This window comes from Coenobita brevimanus, chromosome 61 (assembly GCF_032717465.1).
Source record: "Coenobita brevimanus isolate Jiangsu-jjx chromosome 61, ASM3271746v2, whole genome shotgun sequence".
Taxonomy (NCBI): Eukaryota; Metazoa; Arthropoda; class Malacostraca; order Decapoda; family Coenobitidae; genus Coenobita; species Coenobita brevimanus.
In genome coordinates this window covers 2500322-2527704 of record NC_137014.1, presented here as the reverse complement: position 1 = coordinate 2527704, position 27383 = coordinate 2500322, and the positions used below count along the sequence as shown (strand labels likewise).

Sequence of the window (27383 nt, the reverse complement as noted above, 5' to 3'; positions counted from 1 at the left end):
GTGTGAGGAAGAGAGGTATGGAAGTTGGTGAGACTACAAGACTGACAAGAGACTCAGCTGACTGGATGAATTTGTGTGGAGAAGCACATAACCATGATTTTGGCACACCATTTTAACTTGACAGCATTCAGACTGACTTTTATCAGATAGGTATATGTGAAGCTACAGAACATGGTGAATTTTGGGGGGCTTATCTGATGGTGCCAGGAGTCCGTGGGCTTGAATGATGAGTGAATGGAAGTGTGGCCCATTGAAATGGACAAACTTAGGTTGTCTGGACATTGCTACTCTTCACCTTGCCCTAGGATGGGAAAGAAGGTCCAGATTGATGACAATGACGATGATGATAATAATAACTGCAGCATCTAAATAAATAAAGAATATCACCAGTATGAAACAGTCCACACAATCATTCACATATCATCCCCGCCTTCAAAAATCTTGGCTCTATTTCACATTTAAAAACTTCTAAATTAGTTACAGGCAATGAAGATTGAAAACAACTAACCTCTGTATTTTCAGATGCTGGCCTCTAATTTACTAGTTACTAAGGATATGGTACCATTCCATGAACCATTTGCGATAATAAAATGGATGACAATCAGCATTTCAACATGTCAACTGTAGTATTTTCCATGTGAATAAAATTTTAATAATTTGTTGACATACAGTAATGTTATTTCATTATTACATAAGCAATTATTATCTGCTGGTAAGCATTAAAAATATAATTTAATATTCTTAACAAAGATAGTGTAATAATCAGTGTGATGACCTCTGACATCACTGTAACTTCCAATGGTGTCTATACCAGTAGTGAAATGGGCCATTAATACTGAAAGATAGGTCCATGATGCCAGAGATTTGCCAGAGCTCAGTCTGTTTTTAGTGTCCCTAGTGTGCACTAATCAGAACATGCCAAGATGGTATGGAATAGTTTGCTTACCATCCTTGTAACACACCACTTAGCTGTTATAATGACATTTTCCATGAACTTCACTGGTTATGTATCTCCTTGTGAACATAATGTACTTGTCCAAGCATCCAACAAAACACTACAAGAGTAAGAAATGTCATCATAAGTTCTATGCCAAGAAACAACACAGATCTACTATAAACTAATTCAGGATCAAGAATTACATATATAGTAAATGAGATGACAATACCTGTCCATGATGCCAAGGAGCTGCTTTCTGACATCCTGTGCTCTCTTGAGTGTACGCATCTGTACAAAGTTCTCGTAGCACCAGGCGTTGGAGAACTTGTTGTTTTTCCATGAGTTATACACCGCCAGCAGTGTCAAGTGGTCACCCTCAGCCTGGTTGAACTTGGCCTTCTTTTGGTCAGCCAGAGCTTGTTTCTCTTTTGGCCTGCAAAAATTAATAAGTTAGTAAACAACCAATCCTATTTTATCTCCTTTGAGAGGTGGGAGCCTGAGGTTCAGCTATGATAATCCAGCACATTTCAGAGACGACAACCAGCCAATAAGGCTTCAGTTACCTCCTGGGGATCAAACCTTTGCAAAGTTGTCACTGACTAGGTTGTCTAACTACTAGACCACCTGACATTTTTTGTTTTTACCTAAGTTAGGTCTATATTGTATAATTTTTTTTCATATGTTCCTTATCAGTAACAAAATATTCTTTGTTATCAGAAGTATTTATTCAAATTGTATCTTGTTATTAGGTGTCAAATTACACAAGAATGTTCACTAACTTTGCACTGCCTCTAAAGGATGTTCTTTTCCAGCCATAGGCTATAAAATTTACAGTACCGTACAAACTGTATGATGAAAGCTGTGATATTCTGTACTTCAGCCTTAATTTACACTAAGGTGTTACAGTCAGTCCCCATTATAACGATGAGATGCATTTGGAAAAACCCATCACTGAACTAGGGTATTGTTTACCGAGGACTTTAAAAAACAGAAAGTACTGGGATGCATTTCAGAGCCTTAGGACCCCCCTAACTACCATGTCCAAAACCCACCCAAATGAGTCATAAAAACAAATTTCTAGCTCACCTAAACCCCCAGATAGCTTTAAAACATGCTAAACTAAGCCTAGAAGCAGTTTATAACTCATTTAAAGCCCAATATAAAATCTGAGGTGGAGAGCAGAGGAGATAGCTCAAGTGCCCTGGCCTTGATCATGACACCTCAGAACATCCAGTGCATGGAAAGCATAGGAAAAACAAAAATGAGTTCATTATTTATCTTAGCACAGCCGTGGTGAAGTAATGAGGACGAAGAGAAATATATAGCATGCTACTTCAAAAAAAGTTTGCTGATACTGTATAATGTGCATTGCAGCTACAAGTATTCCATCATCTGATGTATGTCACAGCTATCGGATTAAGGTACAGTCTAAATAGATAATATTGTTGCTTCTCTTGCTTTTCATTTCATCAGGAGTAATGAATCTGCAGTAACCTACAATGATGATATTATTTAGCCACATATTAGTGCCACCAATGTCAGCTGCTGCAGATTCATCACACTGATTTTCCGAGTCCTTGAAATGAGCAGCAGGGGAGACAACAGAGCTTCTGATACTGTACAGTAGCAGTTGTATGTAGAAAGTTGTGGTATTTAAAAAAAAAAAAAAAAAAAAAAAAAAAAAAAACATTTCTCTGCACATGGGGAGGGGTACACCAGGACACCTAAAGCTGCAGTTGTTGGGTTAAGGAAAACTTCCAAATGAAGTTCACTGATAGTAATGGATCTTTATTGGGCATTTTTTCTGTAATTTAGTGAGGACTTGGAAAAACAAAAAAAAATATATATAATGATGGCAGCCTGCACACAGTACCAGGTTGGAGACTCACCTATAGAACACATTTTGTACAGACAACATGGAGACAATGGTGAGGATTTCATCAGAGCACTGGAGATGCACCGACATAATCAACATCTTGGCCAGGTTCGGGTCCAGAGGGAATTCTGCCATTCTCCTCCCCAGCCGAGTCAACAACCCCTCATCATCAAGGGCACTGAAACATTGAATACATTAGGCATACAGCAGGATTTAACCCCTTCAATCTCATTTTTCAAAAATTAGACCACAACCAAATTACAGTACTTCAATCAACTCAGGAAATGGTTTTCAATCTGGAAGATCTAGACAACCTTAATAACCTTTGCTGAAGAAAAAATTAAATAAATGAAAGAAAAGTATTCAGCAGCCAAATGCTAATCGCCCGCGCCAATTATGCTGTTGGCCAAGTCCAAGATTCTGGCCATATCTAGATACCCTGAAGGTTTCATGATGACAGCTCCAGCCATTCATGAGATACAATGGTACTAATGGCAGGCAATAAAAACTAGTTGATCTTTGGCAGCCATTTTGGTGATCTTGACCTTCAGTGCCCATTTTCAAACTCGGCCAAGATTTTGGACACATCTTGATACTGAGGTTTCATGTTGATAGCTCAAGCTGTTCATGAGATATAATGGGAACAGATCACACACACACACACACACACACACACACACACACACACACACACACACACAGAGGCAGGCAAAAACATCATCACTCCGCCCTGTACACGCAGGCGATTCATTCATTCATTGCCAGACGCCATGTATCCCAAACGGGGTGGCCAAGGGCTTAGAGTTAATTGTTTTACAGGGAGGGGCACTAATCCTCCACCAACCCCACTTGACACGTACGGAGTTAATGAATAAAAATTAAATTGTCTGGTGATAACAAGAAACTATAAAATATGTCACCAGACTGAAGGGGTTAAGGCTTTACACAGGGGACGTTCACTTCCTCACTTCAGGTCATAGGTCATGGTTAGGCTACAACTGTCCACAACATTTACCACTTCCCCACGTCACTTTATTTAATTGTTAGCTACAAACGATTATACTTAACTCAAAACAGGTACTGTGAGCTGAAAGGTTTATACCCTTCTGTAACTTTCACTACCTGGGGCTCTCCCACGCTTTACTAAAAAAAAAATAATAATAATAATAAATAAATAAATAAAAACACTACAAAATCCTGTCATCATAGTGCTGTGGTTAGCTAAAGGAAGAAGACTGACTTATAACATTAAAAAGAGTACCAAATACATTCCAAATTAAGTCATATTAATTCACATACAATTTAGTCCAAACTTGCAAACATACCTCTCAAGAATGAGATTTTCAAGCTTATAGCTACCACAAACTTTCTCAATGGAGCAGTGTCATGCAAATTTTATGGCACATTAGGCTGTCTATCGTCTTTCATCCCACCCCAAAAGATGACCCCAGAAACAAACAGTTGCTACCATGAACCAAATTCATGCACTTGCTCACACATTTACTGTAATGTATGCATCCAAAAAAGGCTCAAATCTGTTAAGCAAAACCAGTTCTTGATGTTAAACTGAATGCAAGACCAACAACTATGGATAAAGGAAGGGAAGAGGGGATGAAATAAATTATCAAAAGTAGTGCATCACCCACAGGTTATGGAGCACTGAGCTAACTGGCATCTCACTCAGGCTCTGACAATACTGTACTCAATCACATCCAGATACTTGCCAGTTTCCTGCCAAACGGGAAACTTCTGATTATAGTAACACTATAACTAAGGTGAGCTGAACAAAAATATTTCAAGGGGTAGGTGTGTTATACCAACTGCAAGATATTCATGTACACGTGAATGCATACCACGATCATGAGGGCTGCTAAAATCACTAAATAACCAAGAGAAATTTTGCAACCATCCCCACCTCCATACATGCAAAATCATGGGGAAGGTGTTAACTTACAAATACAGGAATCTATTTCTGCCACCACCTTACCTTAGCGAGTGTAAGGTCTCTAGGGCCATTACCATCGCATCAGTGGGAGGCGGGTCCATGAAGTCAAAGCCCAAAAGGTCATTGATGCCCATGGCCTTCAACTGAAGAACTGTCAGAGCCAGGTTTGTTCGCTGGATTTCAGGAACACTTGTAGGTAACATTTCATCTCTGCAGGATAAGGTGAATTTAGTGATACATGCCATTTAATAAGTCTGAGTTGCAAGATTATGTGAGTTTAGTAATGCTGGTATAAGCTGTGTATTAAGTCTAAACATCAAGATACAGTGAACTTGGCAATACAAGTCATTACTGGAGTAATGAGTGTGATCTGATACCATACACTCTGACTGTAGTTCCCTTCTGCACTCTAAGTGATTTTGCAATGACCATAAGAATGGGGAAAAATAAAAAGTCGGAGGGATGTTGAAGGGTGCACAAAAGTTAGGGAAAAGTACAGCAATTATGTTACCACAAATGTAAGTGCTTATCATCATCATTCTCATTCTCATCCTCATCATCACCCTGCCCTTTTTCCAACTTAAGGATAGGGTGAGGTAGGTTCCAGTATTTAAAAAAGGGGAAATCACACACGGGGGAAACTCACTGAAATGTTACGCTACCTAAATCGAGCCAATTTATCTTGAAAGCCAATTCCAGTCACCTGAGCTTAACTGTGAATTAATGTTATAAGTTGGTGGTGAGGTGCAGTGTGCCCATAACCCCTTCAATACTGTGATGTTTATTACATTCTGCTACAGTGTCTTTATCATCAACATCATCATCATCATCATCATCATCACCCAGATCTCTTTTCTCATCGAAGGATGGGGTGAGGAGTATATCCTGATACATTTATATTACTATGATGGGATATTTTTAAAACTGAAGCAGTCAGATACAGCGTTCATTAAACCCTTCGCTACTAAGAGCACTCTCTTATACTCGGTAAAATGCCTAGTGCTTTTAAAACTAAAACATAAAGAGACAGCACTGTACTGACACTGATGATGATGATGATGATGATGATGAAAATATGTAAATGGTAATAATGACTAAAAGGGTGATAATGGCAGTTCTCATTATGAGTCAGGGATGTTACAAACTTACAACGTTCCTGCACACATGGTTTGGAAATGACAATATGAAGCAAGGAGAGGCAAATTTTTGTAAAGTAACTAGGGATTTAACAGTAAATGTAAAACACACACACATACACAAAAGGCATATAATAACCTGGTGGTCTTTCACCTTTACTTCCCCATCAGTTGTACAGGGGCCCAGGAGTAGACTACTCAGTTCAGACAATTACAAATGAAGACCAGCTGCTTACCTGACCCACCCCTTGAACTATGGACCACATATGGTTGCAGCACCTTAATCCACTACACCAATATCTGGAATCTCAGTATAGGAGCATATTCAATGTGCAACCCACCAGGTTCATGCTCAGATGAGCCTTACGCCACAAAAATCAAGCTGAGTTAGAGGTTTCCTTGTTTACAGGAAACCAGGAAATCACTTGGCTTGTCTCTCCATAAAGAGTCACCAGATGATAGCATTATATCAAATGTGTTAGTTCCTCACCTGTAGGCACGCTCAGTGTAGAGTCGATAAGTCTTGCCGGGTCCTGTCCTGCCAGCTCGACCTGCACGCTGTTTTGCACCAGCCTGTGATACTGGCGTCACCATCAGGGAATCCATGCCAGTCTTGGGGTTGTACACCTTCTGTTTCACAAACCCTGCACCACACATACAGACAGTAGGGTTAGTTCATGTACAAGTTCTCAATACAGACTGCTTAGGATGAACACTTTCCACTTCATAACCCTGCACAAAACAACACACAAAAGGTACACTTGGTCCATGTAAATAAAACCTATGTGTCAGAATAGCCGACACAGTTCAAATGTTAACCTTTTCAATCCAAAGGGTCTCTCCTAAACCAAATAAAACTGTCTGGAGTTAGCTGATCAAATTAAGAGTACTGGCAAAGTCAATGTAGAATGACTGTTGTATAATATACTGCACATGCAAGAACATAATGACTGTGAGGATAATATGGTGAAATAAATTATGTACAATACAGTAGTTAATTTAAACTTATATGCCCATCTTTTAATACAAGTTTTCCTCAGTAGAGTCTTAACAAGTCCATGAAACTGTGAATATCTCTTACTTATAGAATGTAGAGAAAATTGCAAAAGAAACCATCCCTATGCTTTACTTGCTTAAAAGCCGCCTTCAGCGGCCTTTCCACTCAATGTTAAAAAAAGGCCGTGTTATCATAACTTCCATGCCCATAAAGAAAGTGATCTGCCTACACGTCGCCGAAGCTGCTCAATGTCAAAAGACCAGAAATGAGTCATAACTCGGGAACTGGTGGCCCGATTGGACTGGAAATTGTTTTATTCTTCAAATTAGAGCATTTTAGCAGTACTTTGCTCTGACAAAAATTGTGTTACGGTAATAAATGGGCAAACCAACACAAAGAACCAACATACAGAAAACGGATCATTATAATACAGAACATTAGCTACCGTATCTATAAAAGATAACAGATCTGAAGACATGAGGATGCATGGTAGGTAAGAAAAAGGTGGACAGATATGGTAAATGAATGTGTGAGAAAGCAAGGATGGAGGCTGATGAGGCTACAAAAGTGACAGTGGATCCAGTATGGGAGAGTGAATGGCAAGGGTTTGGCACCCTATTATTTCCCAGTGATGTGATAACTGTTGGACTGACTCCAGCTGATGGTTAATGTGAAACATGTAAGTTGAAATTTTTATGTCTATGAAGTGCAGACAGGATTCTGGGGGCTTATGCAGTGAGCGAATGAGAGTGTGATTCTTTTAACTGTACAGACTTTTGTTAGCTCTCCCTCTATTAGGTTTTTTCTTGCATTCTGTTGCTACCTCACTCCCATTTTCCAGTGGGAAAATGAGGCCAGGATTATGACGATGATGATGATAACTGTGATGATGGTGATGGTGATGACTTTCTATGAACGGTAGCTGCTGTACAGTGGTGAAAACTAGCATATCAACTATAAAGGTGGCAGCTGAACTTCACTAATAAACTTTTCTGTAATTTACTGTGCAATGTCAATTACAAAAATAAATAAATAATAATAATAATAATGATTGTGACTTACTGTAATGATTATTGTAATATTCAGAACACAATTAGAAGTGTAACTTCACACATACCTGGATCCACAACATAATAAATGCCATCAATGGTAAGTGATGTCTCAGCAATGTTGGTGGCAATGACAACCTTGCGTGACCCTGGGGGTGCCGGCTCAAATATCCTGGTCTGCATCTCAGAGGGAAGTGCTGAGTACACTGGCAGGATGATCAGTTCTGGTACGTCACTGCCCAACGCCTTCATTCGTTCATATAGCAGTTCACAGGCAGTGTCAATCTCCTCCTGACCAGTAAGAAACACCAGGATGTCCCCTGGTGGCTCAGAAAGATGAATCTGCATGACTGTGATGAGTGCAGCATCCAGGTAGTCTGTCTCTGGTTCCCTAGTGTAAAGAATCTCAACAGGGAATGTGCGGCCTGGGATGGTGAAGATTGGGGCTTGGTTGAAGTACTCTGAGAACTTCACGGCATCCAGAGTGGCTGAAGTGACAATAAGTTTGAGTTCTGGTCTCTTTGATACTGCTTGTTTCAAGAGACCAAACAGGACATCAGTATGAATTGTCCTCTCATGAGCTTCATCCAACATTATGCAGGCATAGCTGGACATATCAGAATCAATCAAACACTCCCTGAGTAACATACCATCTGTCATGTATTTTATTACAGTCTCTGAGCTGGTACAGTCCTCAAAACGAATGGTATATCCTACTTCCTGGCCGAGCCGACAACCAAACTCCTCAGACACTCTCTTAGCCACTGACATGGCAGCCACTCGCCTTGGTTGTGTGCATCCAATTTTGCCTTTAGCTGTGAAACCTGCCTCTGCCAAGTACTGAGTCATTTGTGTTGTCTTCCCTGACCCAGTTTCACCAACCACAATGAGGATTTGGTTGTCATAAATGGCCTTGATAAGCTGGTCCCGCAGTTTATAGATCGGTAAACTCTGTCGTTGCTCCAGGAGGGACATGTTGGTCTTTTTGCCATACGATCCTCTTGTACCACCTGCAAAAAGTAAAGATTTGCAGTTTCAGAACAGAGAGATAACAGAGATTCACCAATCAGAAGCTTTACACATACACCATAAACTGAGATATGAGGACATGTATTAGTGTGGCAAATAATAAAATGTGACTCATCACAGAAGCACTGAAGTACTGATACCCTATGTGATGATGAACAAAACTAAACATCCAGGTTATAAAGCAACAATGAGGTAACTCCTAAAATGTGTTTGCTATTTTATATTACACACTCTATGGTAACAATGCAAAATCTACCCCACCAACTGGAGGATAAAGTTATCTCATTATTCTTGCTATCTCCACAATCTAATTCAGCCTGACAGAGCCTTTTCAAACTGGAGGATATGTATAACCTCCAATAACCCCTTCCCTATGAAAAAGCTCCCCCAGGTTGAATAAAATTTTCTGGAGCAGCAAGTGGTTAGTGGGGATGCTCCCCATCCACTCACTCAATGTAGTGCTGCTCTCAGGTGCCTGACCTTTCCTCTCTTCCTTCCTTCTTTCCATCTTTCCTCTTCTGTCTTTTTCTTCCTTTATTCTTTCCTCTTCCTTCTGTCTACGGGTGACTCTACACTAAGTGAAACGCCAAATGGTTTCCTGTACACCAGGAAACCATTTACTACGCTGGGTGGTAACCATATAGCCAAATTATGGCATCTGGTGGTTTAGTTGGTAAGTAAGGCACTCCAATCAGATTGAGCCAATGCAGGTTTATATCCAAAGGGTGGTTAGGGTTTTTTGCTCACGTAATGCCACTCAGCGATGAGTGAGGCTGGTCACTCTCGTCTTAAATGTCAGGACCAACTTGCCTAGCCCCGGGATCCTAAGCTCCTCATGGGGCAACACTGGAATAAATGATGAATGAATGAAATGAATGATTAAAGTATCAAATACAGTACCTGTGATATGTCTCTTCCACTCTGGCATCTCCTGCTGCTGTGACGGGAGGCCACGGGACAAGGTCTGATCACTGCGCTGAATCTCTGGCAAGGGGTCGTTCCAGTTCTGTCCCAGGTTCGATGGCTGTGAATCCATATCACTTTCTCTCTGGGCCATTTTGATTTCACGTCGCTCCTTTGCCAGAGCACTCTGCATCATGGCAGCTTGGGCTAAGGAACCATCCGGGTTCTTCATGATGCGAACAGGACTGAGTTCCTCTCGCACACGACCATAGCCCCGCAGGAAAGCCGGTTCTTCTTCCACCAGTTCAATTTCCACATCTTCCTCATCATCTTCTTCCCCACCCATCACCCCCAACTCCTCATCAAAGTCTGGCAATTCAGACTTACTAATACAGTTGGCTGCCATCATTTGTTTCAGCTCCCAGCGTTCCGGGGATGATATGCGGTTCACACGCTTGTAGGTTGCTAAATCTTCCTCATCAGTTCCTGTAAAAATAAATAATAACTCTTTACTGAACTATGATCAATAATATACAGTTATGTGCACTGATATCATTCACCATGCCTTACTGTGGCGTATGTGAGTACCTGACGGAGATGATTTCCCAACAAAACAGACACAATCATAATGCAGTCAGGAAGAATAGCTCACTCACTATTTCATCCATCCATCCATCATCTAACCCTGTGCTGCCCCATGAGAAGCGTACGTGCCCAGGCCTAGGGAAGTTAGTCCTGACATTTAAGATGAGAGTGACCAGCCTCACTCATCCTGAGTGGCATTACGTACGCAATAAACCCCAACCACTCCCTGGATATAAACCTGCACTGGCTCAATCCGACTGGAGTGCCTTACTTACCCACTATACCACCAGGTGCCATAATCTGGTTATACGGTTACCACCCAGCATAGTAAATGGTTTCCTGGTGTACAGGAAACCATTTGGCTTGGCACTCAGTGTGATCACCAGTAGACAGACGGATGAGGAAAGAAAGAAAGAAAGACAGAAGAGGAAGGAAGGAAAGAAGGAAGAGAGGAAAGAGCAGTCACCCAAGAGCAGCACTACATCGAGTGAGTGGATGGTGAATGCCCCCACCTACTGCAATCTAATTCACACTTGGACCATGTACATCACTTTCCAAACCAATGCACTGTATCAGAATTTTTCATCAATGGATGGCGAATGTACCAAGTCTCTCTCAGCTTAGGAATATCTACCAGCTGAAGAGGTGAAATATTAGGTTAACTTTTGTCCCTACCTGAATAACCACAACAGCCATAACAAACAAACATATGACAGAGATGATGGGGAGGATGTGGATGACCTGCACCTCCTGGAATGCCCAAGGATAATAAAACTGCGCCAGAAATGTCCATGTTTGACTCTGCTGACTTCAAGGATGAGGAGCTTGAATAAACTTCAACAGTATGCTTTGTTACCCCACCGTCACCCTACATACCTCAAATCACCATTGTCTGATAATGCCCCCAAATCATCTTGCCTGCTTCTAAATCAAAGCACTCTGTTTGTTTGTAATGCATAAGTACAAAAGAATTTATTTCATGAGAGGTTGGGAAAAAGTTGACTAGATGGTACTTTTTTTAGGCAGAAACCATCAAGACAACACGATCGTACAGCTTTTTAAGTGTACAGTGTATTTAAATAACCACTCCTATTCACATCCATTACAAGCCAACAACAACAACAGTAGCCATGTAGGGCAAATCCCCACACTACAGTACAGCAACAGTATTAAGATGAAGAACAAATTCAAAAGGAGTCTTAACCCCTAGGCACCGGGCATGAGTAGACCTGTGCACGTCCCACGGTCCCAAGAACCAGGTTACTTTTAGGATAAATGATTTTCCCCAAATGAATTTTTTTTCATATTAAAAAAAAAAAAAAAAAAAAAAAAAACATAAAAAGCAGGGACCTACTCTCTGTTGGCCATTTGGAGGTGGTGGTGTGGTGTGAGGGAGCAGGTGTGTGATGGTTGGGCTGAGCGTGTTCAAGGTCGTGATGGTTGGTGGAGGGAGGGGGGATGATATCTCATGCCAGAATAAGTGTTGAGTGTGTCTTTATTTCTCTCACTAAATCACAATGCCGTATGAACACAATATTACAACTAAAATAGCAATAAAAAACAAGAAAGTAACTAATAAAGATCGGCTTATTTTATGTTTTCTATGATATTTATTTTCTAACAAACTTATGTCTGTTTAGGTATTCACAGTTATTTACACATTACAGTACAATCCTAGCTATCCGGTATCCAGACAAACAGAATACTCAGAAAAACGGGAAAATTCAAGGGCTGGTAAAAATGTCAGTAAGTTATAACTGTGCGCCAATTTGAATGGACCGCCAAACCGCCGTCTGATCGTGTCATGCGAGGCTGGGTGAAGTCAGACAAAGCGAGGTGAAGGCATTTCCGGCTAATGTAAATCCCTAGCAAATCCTCTTGACCACCCCTCTTCTCCCCCTCTTTCCCCTACTTGAATTCAGTCATCCTCCACACCCTCCAAAAATCACCAGTCTGCGTTTTGCCACCAGACAGTAAACAAGCTCTCTTGCTATTGTGTTCCTCTGATAGACGGTAATTTGTACACTCCAAAATGCCTAAAGTGCAAACTAAACGTAAGCGTATCGTGCTTACCTTGAAACAGAAGCTGGACATATGCAACAGACTTGAAAAAGGCAAACATTATAAAACACTAATGGCTGAATATAAATGTTAATAGGAATGAAAGTTTACTTTGTTGGAAGAAAAATAAATAAATAATATGCCTGCATTTCATACGTACATCATTTATTTTATTTTCTGCAAAACAACTGAGTGGCAGGTGAGGGGTGGAGTGATGGAGATCAGGTGGGGAAGAAGAAGAACAGTCGGGGTCAGAAACGTAAACATAACTCACGTGGGGGCACAGGTGTCGTGATAATTCTACAGTGCAGTCTTAACACATCATCAGTTCACTAATAAATGTTCACAGCTTTTATTTCTTTATTTTGTTTTTCAATTTTTATGAGTACAGTACATATAATGAATACAGTAATTCGGTAAACAATGGACTGGTGCAATTTGCAGTACTGCAAATTTGCTAGACATTGCGTTATGCGTTATGACCATGGTGTGTGTTTACAAGGCAGTTTTTCAGGCGGAATCTCTTAGTGTAACCCCTAATGTGACTGGTGAGTACCTGAATTGTATTTACTGCTGTGATAGCCTTTGTATAGATTTGACTTGAAAATCAGAAATACGGGAAAAATCTGTAACCGGGAAGGTAAATTCCCCAAGCCAACCGGTTAACTGGGATTGTACTGTATATCACTGTTTTTAGTACTTCTTGACAACGTGATACTCCCTAAAGGCTGGCTATGGTCAGTACAAGTGTTTTCAAACACCCACACACTCTCCCCCACACCTCTCATGGCCCCCTAGTAGCCCTCCCCATTATCCCACCCCACCCAACCCCTCCCCCTACCCCGAACCAGTATCGGCTGTTTCCAAGGCAACACTCTCCCTACGCCGGCCTCACACCACCCTCCACCACAGCCCTCCTCCCTGCTGGGCTGCCCTCCCACCGCCCTCCACCACAGCCCTCCTCCCTGCTGGGCTGCCCTCCCACCACCCTCCACCACAGCCCTCCTCCCTGCTTGGCTGCCCTCCCACCGCCCTCCACCACAGCCCTCCTCCCTGCTGGGCTGCCCTCCCACCCCCCTAGTAGCCCTCCCCACTACCCCACCCCACCCAACCCCTACCCCTACCCTGAACCAGTATCAGCTGTTTCCAAGGCAACACTCTCCCTACGCCGGCCTCCCACCACCCTCCACCACAGCCCTCCTCCCTGCTGGGCTGCCCTCCCATCACCCTCCACCACAGCCCTCCTCCCTGCTGGGCTGCCCTCCCACCACCCTCCACCACAGCCCTCCTCCCTGCTGGGCTGCCCTCCCACCCCCCTAGTAGGTGTCCCCACTACCCCACCCCACCCTACCCCTTCCAACCCCTACCCCTACCCCCAACCAGTATCAGCAGGTTCCAAGGCTACATTCTCCCTAATCCGGCCTCCAACCACCCTCCACCACAGCCCTCCTCCCTGCTGGGCTGCCCTCCCACCCCCCTCCACCACAGCCCTCCTCTCTGCTGGGCTGCCCTCCCACCACCCTCCACCACAGCCCTCCTCTCTGCTGGGCTGACTTTGGGCAGCAGCTTAGAATAAAGGTTCAAGAATACCTGCATAATTTTCTTATAAACTTACCATGCAGTAAACTATTCTCAGATATGTTTAACAGCCCACCCATAGTGTTGCAAGTCTATATGATATATCAAGTCAAGGGTGTATGTGCAATGTATTAATAATGAAGAACGAAAAAGTCAGTACAACAATGTACACACCTTTGGTGAGTTCCATCAGTGACATGGGCCGGTCAGGGTTCCTCATGGCATCCTCATCCTGGGCAGCAGTAGCAGCAGTGGCCACCGTGGGATTCAGGTCTTCTCCAGTCTCCTGGTCAACATCCTTCATAGACAGTGATGTCTTCTGGCCCGTGAATGATAACACCTTTACCTGCAAACACAATAGTCATTAACTACAACTGTGTGGGTCATTGGTTATGGAAAGTGAATTTATCACTATCATAAAAAATCATCAGCATCAACACTTACCTCTTTTTCCACTTTAGGGTGGGATGGGGAAGGGTAAAAACATAAATACTTTATATATATATATATATATATATATATATATATATATACACACCAGTATATAAATACTGTAATTACTGGTAGGTGGGGGCACTCACCACCCACACACTCGAGGTACTGCTGCTTTGGGTGTCTGCCCTTTCCTCCCTTCCTTCCTTCCTCTTCTGTCCTTCTTTCCTTCATTCTTTCCTCTTCCTTCTGCCAATGGGTGGCTCTACACTGAGTGACAAGCCAAATGGTTTCCTGTACACCAGGAAATTATTTCCTATATTGGGTGGTAACCATACAACCAAATTATGGCGCCTGGTGGTTTAGGGGGTAATTAAGGTGCTCCAATTGGGCTGAGCCTGTGTAGGTTTATGTCCAAGGGGTGGTTGAGGTTTATTGCTCAGGTAATCCCACTCAGGGATGAGTGAGGTTTGTCACTCTCATCTTAAATGTCAGGACTAACTTACTTCGCCCTAGGCTACTATGCTCCTCATGCGGCAGCATAGGACTGATGATGAATAGATGGATATTAATAATGATAATAGGAAGATAATGTGATCCTTCCATGACATGTCCCAAGGGGAAGAAACCCCAAGGTAATTAAAAACTTACAAAGGCCTGATCTGTGTAATGCTGAATATTTATGTGATACTTGGGTTCTTGTGGATGATTTTGGCAGACTAAAAATGTATGAAGTGAGTTTTTGACACAGTAAAACCAGCAAGATTCTTTTACTTCAATCAGAAGTATCAGGAAGGCAGAAACCAAGTGTACTATAGTCTATCCCATGACTACTGAAATAACTGCTGTGATGGATGCTCATCAACTTCCATACCTTGCTTGTTTACATACACAGTTACCATATCAAATTCACTTTTTTTCTTGGCCTACTACACCTCTTCTCACCTCCATGCTCATTCATAGAGCTACATCCTATTCACCACTCTACCTTGACACTTATTCCAGTCTACTGATGGAGTGATGTAGGCTCCAGAAACAAAAAAGATAACAGTGAGAGAACTATTAACAACATGCCTGATGAAATGGGTTGCATAACTGTTCACACAACATTCAAGTCTTTGAAAACGTAAAGTCTTTCCTACGAAAGACAAGGTAAGAGATCAGGGCCACGATTCAGAAATAAATTTACAACACATCCTGTTGCACAACTATACTGTACCTTCCCTTCTATGGGGTAGTTTAAGGAGCCCAAGGGTAGGCACAGTGCTGTGTACTGGGCTACTGCAGTGCATAAAAAATTTTATGTCTGGCAGTGTAGTGAGTTAAGGCACTCCAACCAGTTATGTCCTATATGCACATATCGTACTTCTGAGATGGGGTAAAGGGTTTTTTTTGCTTTCAAAATGCTCCTCTCACTATCACTGCCTAGACCCTTGTGCTCCTGATGGGGCAACACTGGACTGGATGATGAAGGAACTTCCTGTGACAACCTACAGGGGATTGATAAAGGCTATTTGTGAATCTCAGCCCAAAAATGATGCAACACAGCCTACACCTCTCAGCAGTGACTTACCTTGACCTTGGTACCCCTGGCCACAACATCAGAGACGTTGGTGACACGCCCCTCACGTCGCAGCTGTGAGATATGTACCAGGCCCTCCAGACGCCGCCGCAGACCCTCCAGTTGCACGAAGCACCCGAAGTTCAGGATGTTCGTCACCTTCCCCTCATATATCTACAAACAGACCAAGAAATAAATGCAAAAAATTATACCCAATGATAATACTGTATACAAATAGTCAGTCCTCTTTACAAGTCATAAATTTGTTCCAAAATATCAGCTAGACAAGCAGCACTAAAACTCGTGAGGAATTTTTCTATATTTTCTCACTGACCCAGCTGACAATAGGAAGGAATTTCCCTATAATTTACAGTTCACTCAACTGATACAAAAATGGAGAGCTGTAATGATGACTCTAATTCAAAACATACAACTACAGCAAAAACCCCACTAGATCAGATTCCACTAGACAGTATAAAATTTTTGCTATTATCTGACTACTTAAACATACCAAACTTTTTCTTTGCATTAGACTTTCAACAATGTTGTTGGCATTCTTGAACCTGAGATTACAAAGATATGGGCAAGCCCAAATTTATGAGTGCTATTTGTGAAACCCATGATGAAAGTAAAGTATAAAACTCAACCTGCCTTTGAGAATTCCCACTGTCCTGAACAAGTATCTATCAGTTCCATAAACCAATACAGTACTCACCCAACACATCACAGCTGGTGAATGGAATATGTCGGTAAACGGGTCAGCTCTGGCTGTGCAATTCTACACACGCCACAAGTCTATAGTACAGGCTCACCCTATTGTTTTTCCTACTTACAGTTTGGTACATATTTCAGATACATGGCCAATCAAGATTACATTGATGTTTGACAGCTGGTGAATAGACTGAGTCTAAGTTAGTGAATGTCCTTACCATGCACTGCTGCAGACATCAATAAAATCAACTTCCTTGTGACAAATAATGAGACACAGAGTAATGACTGTAAAAACACTGTGATGTGATTTTCAAAGTCTAACAAACTAAATATTACTAAGAGTTTCATAACTATTGAGCTAAAAATTAGAGGAGCAGACATTCTTGACTGCAACATTAAGCTAACATACCTTCCCAACCACTGGGTTCTCATCAGGTGGCCGGTTCACAAATGCCTCTCTGGCCTTTATACTCTTCTCCCAGCTTCTGCTTCGAGTGCGTCTGCTCCGGGTCTCCCTACTGCCAGATCTGCTCCGGTCTCGCTTGCGCTTCTCTCTCCTCTCTTTGTGTCTGCTGTGATCCTTCTCCTGGCTGTCTCCTCTCTGCTCCCTGCTAGTACTTCGCTGTTTTCTCTCCCTGCCCCTACTCCTTTCCCTTCCCCTACTTCTGCTTCCCTCCCTCCCTCTGCTTCTGCTTCTTTCTCTCCCTCTGCTTCTACTTCTTTCTCTCCCTCTGCTTCTACTTCTTTCCCTCCCTCTACTCCTACTTCTTTCCCTCCCTCTGCTCCTACTTCTTTCCCTCCCTCTACTTCTACTTCTCTCTCTCCCTCTGTTACGACTCCTCTCCCTTCTACCCCTGTGTCTCTCCCCACTCCTGGATCTCCTTCTCTCTCTATCTCTGCTCCGGCTTCTTCTCCTCTCTCTTGACCTTGACCTTTTCTTACGCTCTCTACTCCTGCTTCTGCTTTTGGGTACTTCAGTCTGCTTAGAGGGAGCATGTGATTCTAAAAATGCCATTAAATCGTCCATTTCCGTTTCGCTTTCCTTTTTTATACTTTTTTCATCCTTCTCTCGGTCTCTAGCTTTCTTCTTTTTCTCTTTCTTCTTTTCACTCTCTTTCTCTTTCATAACTTTCTCCTCTGTCTCAGGAAATTCTTGTTTTACTTCTGGTTTGATCTCATCATCTAGCATGTGCACCACAGATGGATCGTTGGGAAGTGCTAGGAATGGCAGCAGGGCCCGCTTCCTTTCCTTCTCTGTTTTGGGCTTGACATCCCCAGTGCCGTCAGATGCTGGTGGTGCTGTTATCGACGGCATCATGTGTTGGATCAGCCGCCACAGACTCTCAACAAACGAATCCTGGAGGAAAAATAACAAAAAAGTAAAAAATTGCCATTAAAAGCTGTGATAACATTATTAACTGCTATTAGCTTTGTAACACATTAATATGCAAACAAAGGTTGCTAAATGCAGGAGAAGTTCGCAAATCAGCCCACAGTGACAACAGCATCCCTTCCTGACACAGTAAGTGTGCTTCAACAGCATCCCTTCCTGGCACAGTAAGTATACTTCAACAGCATCTCTTCCTGGCACAGTAAGTGTACTGTAACAGTACTACATTATACTGTATTCTTATTAAAGGTATTCTATATATATATGTACAACTTCATATAGTATTGCATTTACATGTATAATTTCATAAACCATTGAATTCTCCATGTAAAACCTCACAGAGTTAGTTTAGGTTATGTCTGAGCATGTACGACTGAATGACTCCCCTTGTATAGCAAACTGGGTTCAGTAATCCCTCGGAAACACTGAACCTCTCGTATTTGACGAACTTTCGGATATGGCAACTTACTCCTCCCCCCAATTAGTTCATTATATCACGGGTTTACTGTAAAACCATTGGATCACGAGAAAACCATAAAAAACAAACTTATGCCTACAGATTTCTGATATGATTAGTTTGTAGTAGGTGTACAAAGAAAATGACAAAGTGGTCATACATTATCAAAAAACCTACAGTTACCTCTACGGGATTTATGCTATGAAAGGCCATTAATCCATTAGGCATTCAAACCATTAAATGACCACTAGAGTAAAACAGAACACATGGTGTAGCACTTTTAGGCACACAACATAAAAATATGAGGTCACCATATTTTTAATCTCATTACTCCCATCCTTGCCATAATTCCTGTGAACCAGTACCTTCCACATTGTGCTGTTTTTTTTGCATTATCTCTCTGACACAAATGTTTGTATTTAGGCTAGGAAGTGACTTTCTAAACTGTGGGGGTTAGAAAGAGCCTTAGCTAATTAATCTCGTAATTTCATAAGGTATCCCCTACAACTGAATAAAATAAACTAGTGGTGACGTTTTCGTTTTCGTTTTTAAAGGCTCCAACATGCTTGCATGTGTCGGCCTTGGTCACCTAATGGCGGCTCTCCACGCTGCACGATCCATTGCAGCCTCCCTGTTCAGTCCCTTAACCCTAAGGTCACACTTAATGACCTCATCCCATGTCTTTCTTGGTCTACCCCTCATAACCCCACCCCCAATATTAACACTTCTCACCTTCCTCACCCAATTATCATCCCCCATCCTCTCCACATGTCCAAACCACCTCAATCTACCTCTCCTCATCACAACACCAATACACTCCAGTCCCATCCTACTTCTCAACTCTTCCATTGTAAACCCAGTCCCTCCAGGCCTTGGACGCAGGGACGCACTGCACATCCACCTAATCATTGTCATTTCTGTACGTCTGAGCCGGCGAATGTCTTCCTCCTTCACTGCCCAGGTCTCACTGCCATACAGCATTACACTCCTAACACATGCTGCATACAAAGACCCCTTAGCACGTAGGAAGAGCCCTCTCAATGTCAGGAGAGGCAAGAGCTCCCTGAACTTCTTCCAACCACTTCTCACCCTAGCCACAGAGCTAGCTCCAGCCCCACCTCCAGCACACAACATGTCTCCCAAATAACAAACCTCTTCCACACACTCAAGAGATTCACCAGCAAGTTCAATCCTTTCACGTCTGACGATCTCCACCTGCTCACCCTGGCACGCCGTACACATAAAATCAGCATTATCTCGCAGTCTACCTCTGATACCACTACATCTCTTATGCACCCATTTATCACACACACCGCACAAGATGGAATTACTTCCCACGCCCTTGTGGCAAACTGCATGTGGCCACTCTCCCTCGTCTTTGACAGTACCACCACCAACCCTAGATATCATCACTTTTGTTTTATCTACATTTACCCTTAAACCCTTGTGTCCCATACCATCTCTCCACTTCCTAAACCTTTCCTCCGCCTCCCTTTCATTCTCTGCAATCAACACCAAATCATCAGCATACAACAACTCCCACAGGAGTCCGTTTCTAAAGTCACATGAAAGGGCTTCAAGTACCATGATAAACAACATGGGACTCAAGACTGACCCCTGATGCACACCAACATTCACGGAAAACTCATCACTCAAATCTCCATTCACTCTCACCTGGGTGTGAGCACCCACATACATGGCCATAACCACCCTAACCAGCCACTCCAAGCCAAGCTTTCTCATTGCCCACTTCACCACCTCTCTAGGGACTCTGTCAAAGGCCTTTTCCAAATCAACAAAAACAAAATAAAGACCCCTTCTCCTACCAATATACTTTTCCTGAAGCTGTAGAACAATGAATATGGCATCAGTGGTCCCCCTACCTGGCATAAACCCAAACTGCATCTCATCAATATTCACTCTTTCTCTAATCATACCTTCTAAAACTCTCCCCATTACCTTCCTTATCTGTTCTAAAAGCTTTATACCTCTATAATTTCCTCTTTCCAGGGCATCACCCTTCCCTTTATACACATTTACAATTACACTCTTCAGCCAATCATCTGGGACAACACACTCATAAATAATCCTATTTATCAGGTCAGTGACTAAACTCACCCCTATATCGCCTGAGGCCTTCAACATTTCGGCAGGCAACCCAGATACACCTGCTGCCTTCCCCACCCTCATCCTGCCTATTGCCTCACTCACAGTAGCAGTATCAATCAAAGGCCGCCAGACACTGGATCTGCTGGCTCCAAACATTCCCTGTCCCAGTCAAACTCCTCATTCAACAACCGGTTATAATGCTCTCTCCATGCATCTTTAATATCCTCACTGTTCACCACTACCCTTCCTTCATCATTCTTCACACACTGCTCACCTATGATATCCCGATTATCCCTCTTCACCTGACCTGCCACCCTAAATATATTTTTCCTTTCCCCATGATTTAGGTTATCAAGTAATTGTCTCTGTGACTCAGACTTTGCCCTGTATACCTCTCTCCTAGCCCTACGCTTGGCAGCCAAATATTCCTCTTTGCTACCACCCTTCCTCCATTCCCGGAAAAGCCTTCATTTCTCCTTAATTGCAGCTTCTACACCCTCATCCCACCACCAAGTTACTTTATGTCTTGGTGGTCCTCTTGTCCAACCGCATGTTACATCAGTAACTCTCAAGAAATTGTTCTTGAGGGCTCTGTACTGTTCATTAACGCCTCTGTCTATAGCTTCCTGTTCAGCCACCACTCTCCTCAACTCGCTATAGAAGGCATCCCTTACTACTTGGTATTTCAGCTTCCATATTTTTCTCCTAGGTACATAAGTCCTCTTTTTCATCACTTGTTCTTTAAGCACCATATCACAAATCAATAGTTTGTGCTGCTGCACACACTCCTCACTTCCTATAACTTTAACATCCCTCACTAACCTCCTATCGGCCCTCCTAACCAGAAAATAATCTATCTGACTGCTATTTCCCCCAGACTCATACGTAATTAACCTACTGTCTCTTTTCCTAAAATATGTGTTGCACACAATCATGTCCGTTGCCTCCTCAAACTCGAGTATCCTTTCCCCTTCTGCATTCCTTAGACCATATGCACATCCCCCATGCACTCCTTCATAACCTTGTGCTGCTTCACCTACATGACCATTTAAGTCCCCTCCCAAAATCACTATCTCATCATCCCGCATACCACCCACTACACGTATTAAATCATCCCAAAATCTCTCTTTCTCTGATTCGTCCAATCCTGCCTGTGGAGCATATGCCAATATGATCACAGCTATCTTTCTTCCCAACAGAATTTTCACTACCAATATCCTATCGCTTACTCTCAAAACATTCATAACATATTCCACCCATTTCTCCGCAACCATCACACCAGCACCTCCATATCCGTCTGTCCCCCCCTGCCAAAACAACTTATAGCAACAGTCCTTCCCAACAATCTTTCTGGCTGATCCACCCTGTACCGGACTTCCTGCAAACACGCCACATCCACCCACCTCCTACTGAATGCCTCAACGACTTCCCCTGCTCTTCCCCTCAAACTTCCCACATTCCATGAACCCACCCTCATCCCCATGGGTGATTTACTGTCCTCAGTCTTGCTTTGAAACCTTTTTTGTTTTGTCATCTTCAGTATTAATAAATGGGGACAGACACAGCACAGGTCCCACTCACTGCATAATCCCAGGTCCAGGCAATGGATCTGGGACCCCTAGCCCACCAGCTTACCAGTGGCTGTGGTAGTGGCCTCGGGGCACCCTGCCAGGACAGCTGCAGGGACACCCTCCAAGTGTGTCTTGGCACTGCAACTATCCCGCCATTATACACCCACTGATAGGGCAGCCTCCTGGGGCGCTACTCCCAGGTTCAGGCCCCTCTCTATTGGGCGGAAGCGGCAGCCTGGGAACCGCAATGCCCTGTACCCTCTAGCACAGGCCCGAGCCCCATCTCGCCCTGGACCCATGATCTATGCCGGCGGAACCCCCGCCACGCCTCCCCCCAGAAGTCCGCCACTAGGTAGCAGGGCAAAGTTTTCTGGCCGCATGCCCTTGCTGGTGCCAACCCTTGTAACGTAGTGGGATACGTTGTGTGAAATGTAAAGTGCATAGATAGTTAGAGGAAATGTTTGGGAGAGTATGCTGGTCTACTCTCCATGTTACTGTCACACTGAAAAGGTCAGCAAAGGGGGATGGTTAGATAGCTAGTGAAACAATGAAAATATGTTCTCATATTGAAGGTGATACAGTAACTGTCACGACAGGAGTCAGAAAATAGAGTAAGTAAGTAAGAAGGCAAAAGTATGAAATTATCTACAAAATGGCCATTGAAATGGACCATTCATACATTAATTCATCATTCACACTATGCAAATTCTGGCCTCCACCTCACATGCAATTATCACAACAAATTTTTAATCTGTTGTTATGATCCCAAGCTCTACTGGACACAAACCCTGTGAACTGCAAAAAATGGCCATTTCAGCATGCCACTCCTGGAGAACTTTAACCGAATTGACCTTGAAACACTGTCTGTGTTGTGAAAGTGAGGTGCCGGTACATGAGGTAAATGCAGTGTGGTGCAAGGGGATGGATTATAGTGATGACATAATGGTTTGCTAATGGCCTGTATTATGTGCTGATTCTACTTACTGCAAACTGATCCCCGCCATTCTCCTCAAGCGCCTTCTTGAACTTGTCCAAGCGTTTGTTACTCTCCGCCAAGGCAATGATGAACTCAGCTGAAATATACCACACACAGGAATTAGTATCTTCCTACTTATTTGTCTATTTGTACATACAGTAATGTGATCTTTATTCTACAATGATGTCTTTCTTTGCTTTAACCTTTTGAACAATGGATACTTTTATTCAGATTAGGATAAACCTGCAGTCATGGGGACTGAAACAGTCTCCATTAATCCCCTGAACTGTATGAGGATTTTTCATATTTTCTGCTTGCCACCGCTGGACAACTGTATTAAGGTATGGGATGTCATAGTAAAGAGGTACATGACCTTTTTCTAATGATTTGTCTATCTGCTGTCAGGTACTTAACACTTTCAGTACAATGATGACTTTTACTGGTTTATTAACCCTACCAAGTTTCTGGGCCAGGCAGATTATGTCTGTGCGAGTCAGCCACTCACACTGACCCACATCTTCATGGCCCAATATTCTACTTTGACCGCTCTTTGTAAATACACTTTTCATGAGAGAATGTTGGTTTTGGTGTCATTTTAAAGCTGAATAGTTGTACTTTATCGTAGTATGTTAAAAAAAGGAGAACAAAGAAAACAAAATATCAGAATGATGAGATGAAGTTAAGCGAAAAGCAAAAATTTTACACCTTGCTGTAGAAAAATATTTGGCAAAAAATAATGAGTAAAGATATGTATATTTGGTTTAAACAATGCAAAAACACAATAAATTACCTTTACAATGATATATAGATTATGGTAATTTTTGCATTTCATTGTGCAGTAAAGCAAAAGGAAAGAGATGCACAATTTTATTTGTCTCAGCTGCATATTCGCTTTGAGATGTTTTTCATTGATTGGTCAGTGTAAATACATTTTTTATTATAGGATGCTGGTTGTGGTGTTATTTTGAAGCTGAATAGTTGTACTTTATCGTGGTACATTCATAAAAGGAAAACAAAGAAAATAAAAAGTCAAAGTGACGAGTTGAAGCTAGGCAAAAACCAAAAATTTTATACTTTGCTGTAGAAAAATATTCACCAAGAATAAAGTTATAAAGAAACAATGCCATGAGTCAGACCAGCTGTGCAGTACCGCCACACATACCGATAGATCAACTATTCTGTGACATCATGCTCGAGCCTTTGTTATGTTGCGTAAATGGCATTTTTGGTGAATATTTTACGGTACAAAAGTTTCATAAACTGACAATTAAAAGCGTCATCTGAATCTCTGAGGTTGGATTTGAAATGACGATCGATATAGTCACTGGAATCTCAAAGGGTTAATTTCTTACTAACTCCAGATATTTTATTCAGTCTGGGGAGACCTCTTGTGGTGAAGGATTAACATCAATAAAAGAAAAATGACTGCATCACACAAATGAAGTGTAGGCAAAAGACTGCAGCTCATCACTGTGTTATCCCTTTCAGCACAAATGTCTGCTTATAAATACTTTATTTACTACTTCCAGACAATTAAATTTCGCTTGAGGGAGGCCCGTCGTCGTGAAAGGGTCTGATACAGGCTCTGGTAGCCCTATCATAACAATGATATCCTGTATCAGTTTATTCAAGCTACAGTACTTCCACATGATTATATTCAAAATAGATGATGTCTGTTGTACTTAGGGGTTGGAAACAAGTCTCCATTAAAATTTTTTCAATTTTATGCTATGATTCACAACTCTCTTCACTCCAGTGGTGTATTTTTCATTATCTTCTTGCTAACACTTATAGTAAATTTAGGCTTCTTAAACTGGAGAAGTCTGATAAAGCCTTAATCAACTATGTTGATTCAACCTATCTCGAATAAAACAGTGAAAACATCTGGAGATATTAAAAGCACAGTTAAAAATAAAATAAAATCAAGCCACTTCTAGATGATTTTATTCAGCTTAAGGAAGGTTCGTCTTAGTGAAGGGGTTCAGAACACTAACAATTAACCCTAAAATGACCTCTTTTTTACAGTTTATAGGTGTTCATGCTGTCTCCAGATGAGTTTATTAAGTTTAACATAGGCCTGTCACAGCAAAATGGTTAAAAACAGCAAAAATTTGAAACATATATTCTTCATACAACCTCCAAATAACTTAACTCTGCTCAAAAACTGCCTCTCATCCTGAAGGGTTCTACTAGTCCAACAAAGGAGGAAGTACAAGCAGCTGTCATTATACAAGTAAGCGATGCGTTACAGTACCGGGTATGTCACAATTCCCTTCATACTATTAGTACAGGTGCTGTAAACTGGAAGACAATACAACTTTCACAGGCAAATTTTCTTCAATTTACCCTGTACCATATTTATTGCCACAGAAGTTTAGAGGCTGAAATGCAATAAAGAGTATGGCTGTGATTTAAAGAAATGTTGCATGTACACCATGAGCACTGAAGCCATATCACAGTACTGTGATCCTCATTCTAACAGGAAATGAAGCTTTGGCTTTGCTGGAAGGACAGAAGTCAATAATAAGAGGAATGGCAAAGTACAATGGGGTGTCTGCAGGGGAATAAAAATAAATACTATAGGCCAAAGACAAAACTCAATAGTTACTGATAAACCAAACCTATTAGAGTTACTAAGGCTAAGGAGAGATTCAAGGAATTTAGTGCTACTGCAACGTATTAGCTCAGTTTGACTGAAAAGATGAAAAGGAAAGCTTTCTCCTGGATCCCTCTCCTCAACTACACTTATGCATATGATAAACAGAAACGAAGTAACTGAATGTCATTTACAAACACTCAGACCTTGAAATCTTCAGCATAACATACCAACATCTTTATCGTTTATGCCCAAATGGTTCTCCAGTTCCACACAAATCTTGGACACCAACGACAGCCTCTCGAGTTTGGAAAGATCCTCCATTTTGAGCTTATTTCTTTTTCCTGGGTTGGTTGAGAGCTGTGGCTGACGTGATACCTATATAAGCCCTTCCTGGTGCTCAAGTAAACGCCATTTTATCACAATGCAAGGGTACTCGTAAACACTTCACTGCTTCAATCACGAAAACAACAACGTTATGTTGTTTCACATCCACCGTAAGTCTCATCAGGCGAAAAGAACAATTATTGTCAATGAGATTATTGAAAGTTCTATTGAAACAAAGTTATGGGCTTTAATTTTTGAAAAAAAAAATTAACTAATGATTAGGAACTGCTAAGTACTAGTCATAATAAAAAATAATTTTTGCATTGTATTAGTTATGAACAAATCAACGTTTGAAGGAGTACAAGTCTAAAGATAATACGTTCCAGTTCTCTCACAGACGCTAAAAAGAAAAAAATAAATGAACAATTAACTTTTTTTTTCAAAGTATATATATTGTTTAAATAACTGACAAAGAATGCAACGAAATATTGTGGGTCTTGGTTGGCGTCAAGGTTGGCACAGAAATCGTGTGGCCGACGTTATGATGCGCTTAGCCGCGGTGCTGATTTCCATAACACACGGTTTTGAGCCTGTGGGGAGGTTGTTCGCCTAATAGTCTAGGATACAATGCCACTTAATCATCCAAGTTACCAGTGTTACCTCCCTGAGGTACTCAATTTACCTACCAACCCACAAAGGGTGGGAGCTACAGGATTTGAACCCTGGCGCTAATGGGCTGGCAGCGTAAGTTGGCGATGCTAACTAGCCACAAAAATTAGATACTGTACTTAGTAGCTATAAGATCCATCCAGTCCACGTAACCACTACTAGTCCTTGATATAATCAGGATGTGTTAAAAATGACTACAGCATATCCCGTACCACTGATGCTGATATTTGGGAAGACTGAATAATTAGTTTTATAGGTGGCAATAGAGCTTCTATTAAGTTTTCTTACATTTACTCTGGACCTTTATTCTGCACCTTTAATTGTAAAAAATAAAAAATGACTGACGATTATTGTACCATACATACCACCACAAAGAAACCAAAAACAAACTTCTCCAGCCCCTACAGAATGCTCCGAAAATATCCTCTCTCCATCATCAACCATTCATCTACAAAAACACATGGCCACTGCAACCATTCTTCATCCAA

At 41.9% G+C, this 27383-nt stretch overlaps 1 protein-coding gene across 1 annotated transcript in view; it reads right to left on the bottom strand.

Annotated features, from left to right (window-relative positions):
• The window catches only part of pea (ATP-dependent RNA helicase pea), a 32177-nt gene extending 5847 nt beyond the window's left edge, over nt 1-26330 (bottom strand). Inside the window, exons 1-12 of the mRNA XM_080275482.1 lie at nt 26130-26330; nt 23312-23400; nt 17677-18157; nt 17210-17562; nt 16102-16263; nt 14271-14442; nt 9870-10358; nt 8009-8950; nt 6385-6538; nt 4801-4968; nt 2827-2991; nt 1167-1370 (exon numbers count right to left, since the gene is read on the bottom strand). Coding sequence (XP_080131608.1) covers nt 1167-1370; nt 2827-2991; nt 4801-4968; nt 6385-6538; nt 8009-8950; nt 9870-10358; nt 14271-14442; nt 16102-16263; nt 17210-17562; nt 17677-18157; nt 23312-23400; nt 26130-26223 — 3473 coding nt within the window. The 5' untranslated portion in view covers nt 26224-26330. The remainder of the gene's footprint in view (nt 1-1166; nt 1371-2826; nt 2992-4800; nt 4969-6384; nt 6539-8008; nt 8951-9869; nt 10359-14270; nt 14443-16101; nt 16264-17209; nt 17563-17676; nt 18158-23311; nt 23401-26129) is intronic.
• Between the last annotated feature and the right edge of the window lie 1053 nt (nt 26331-27383).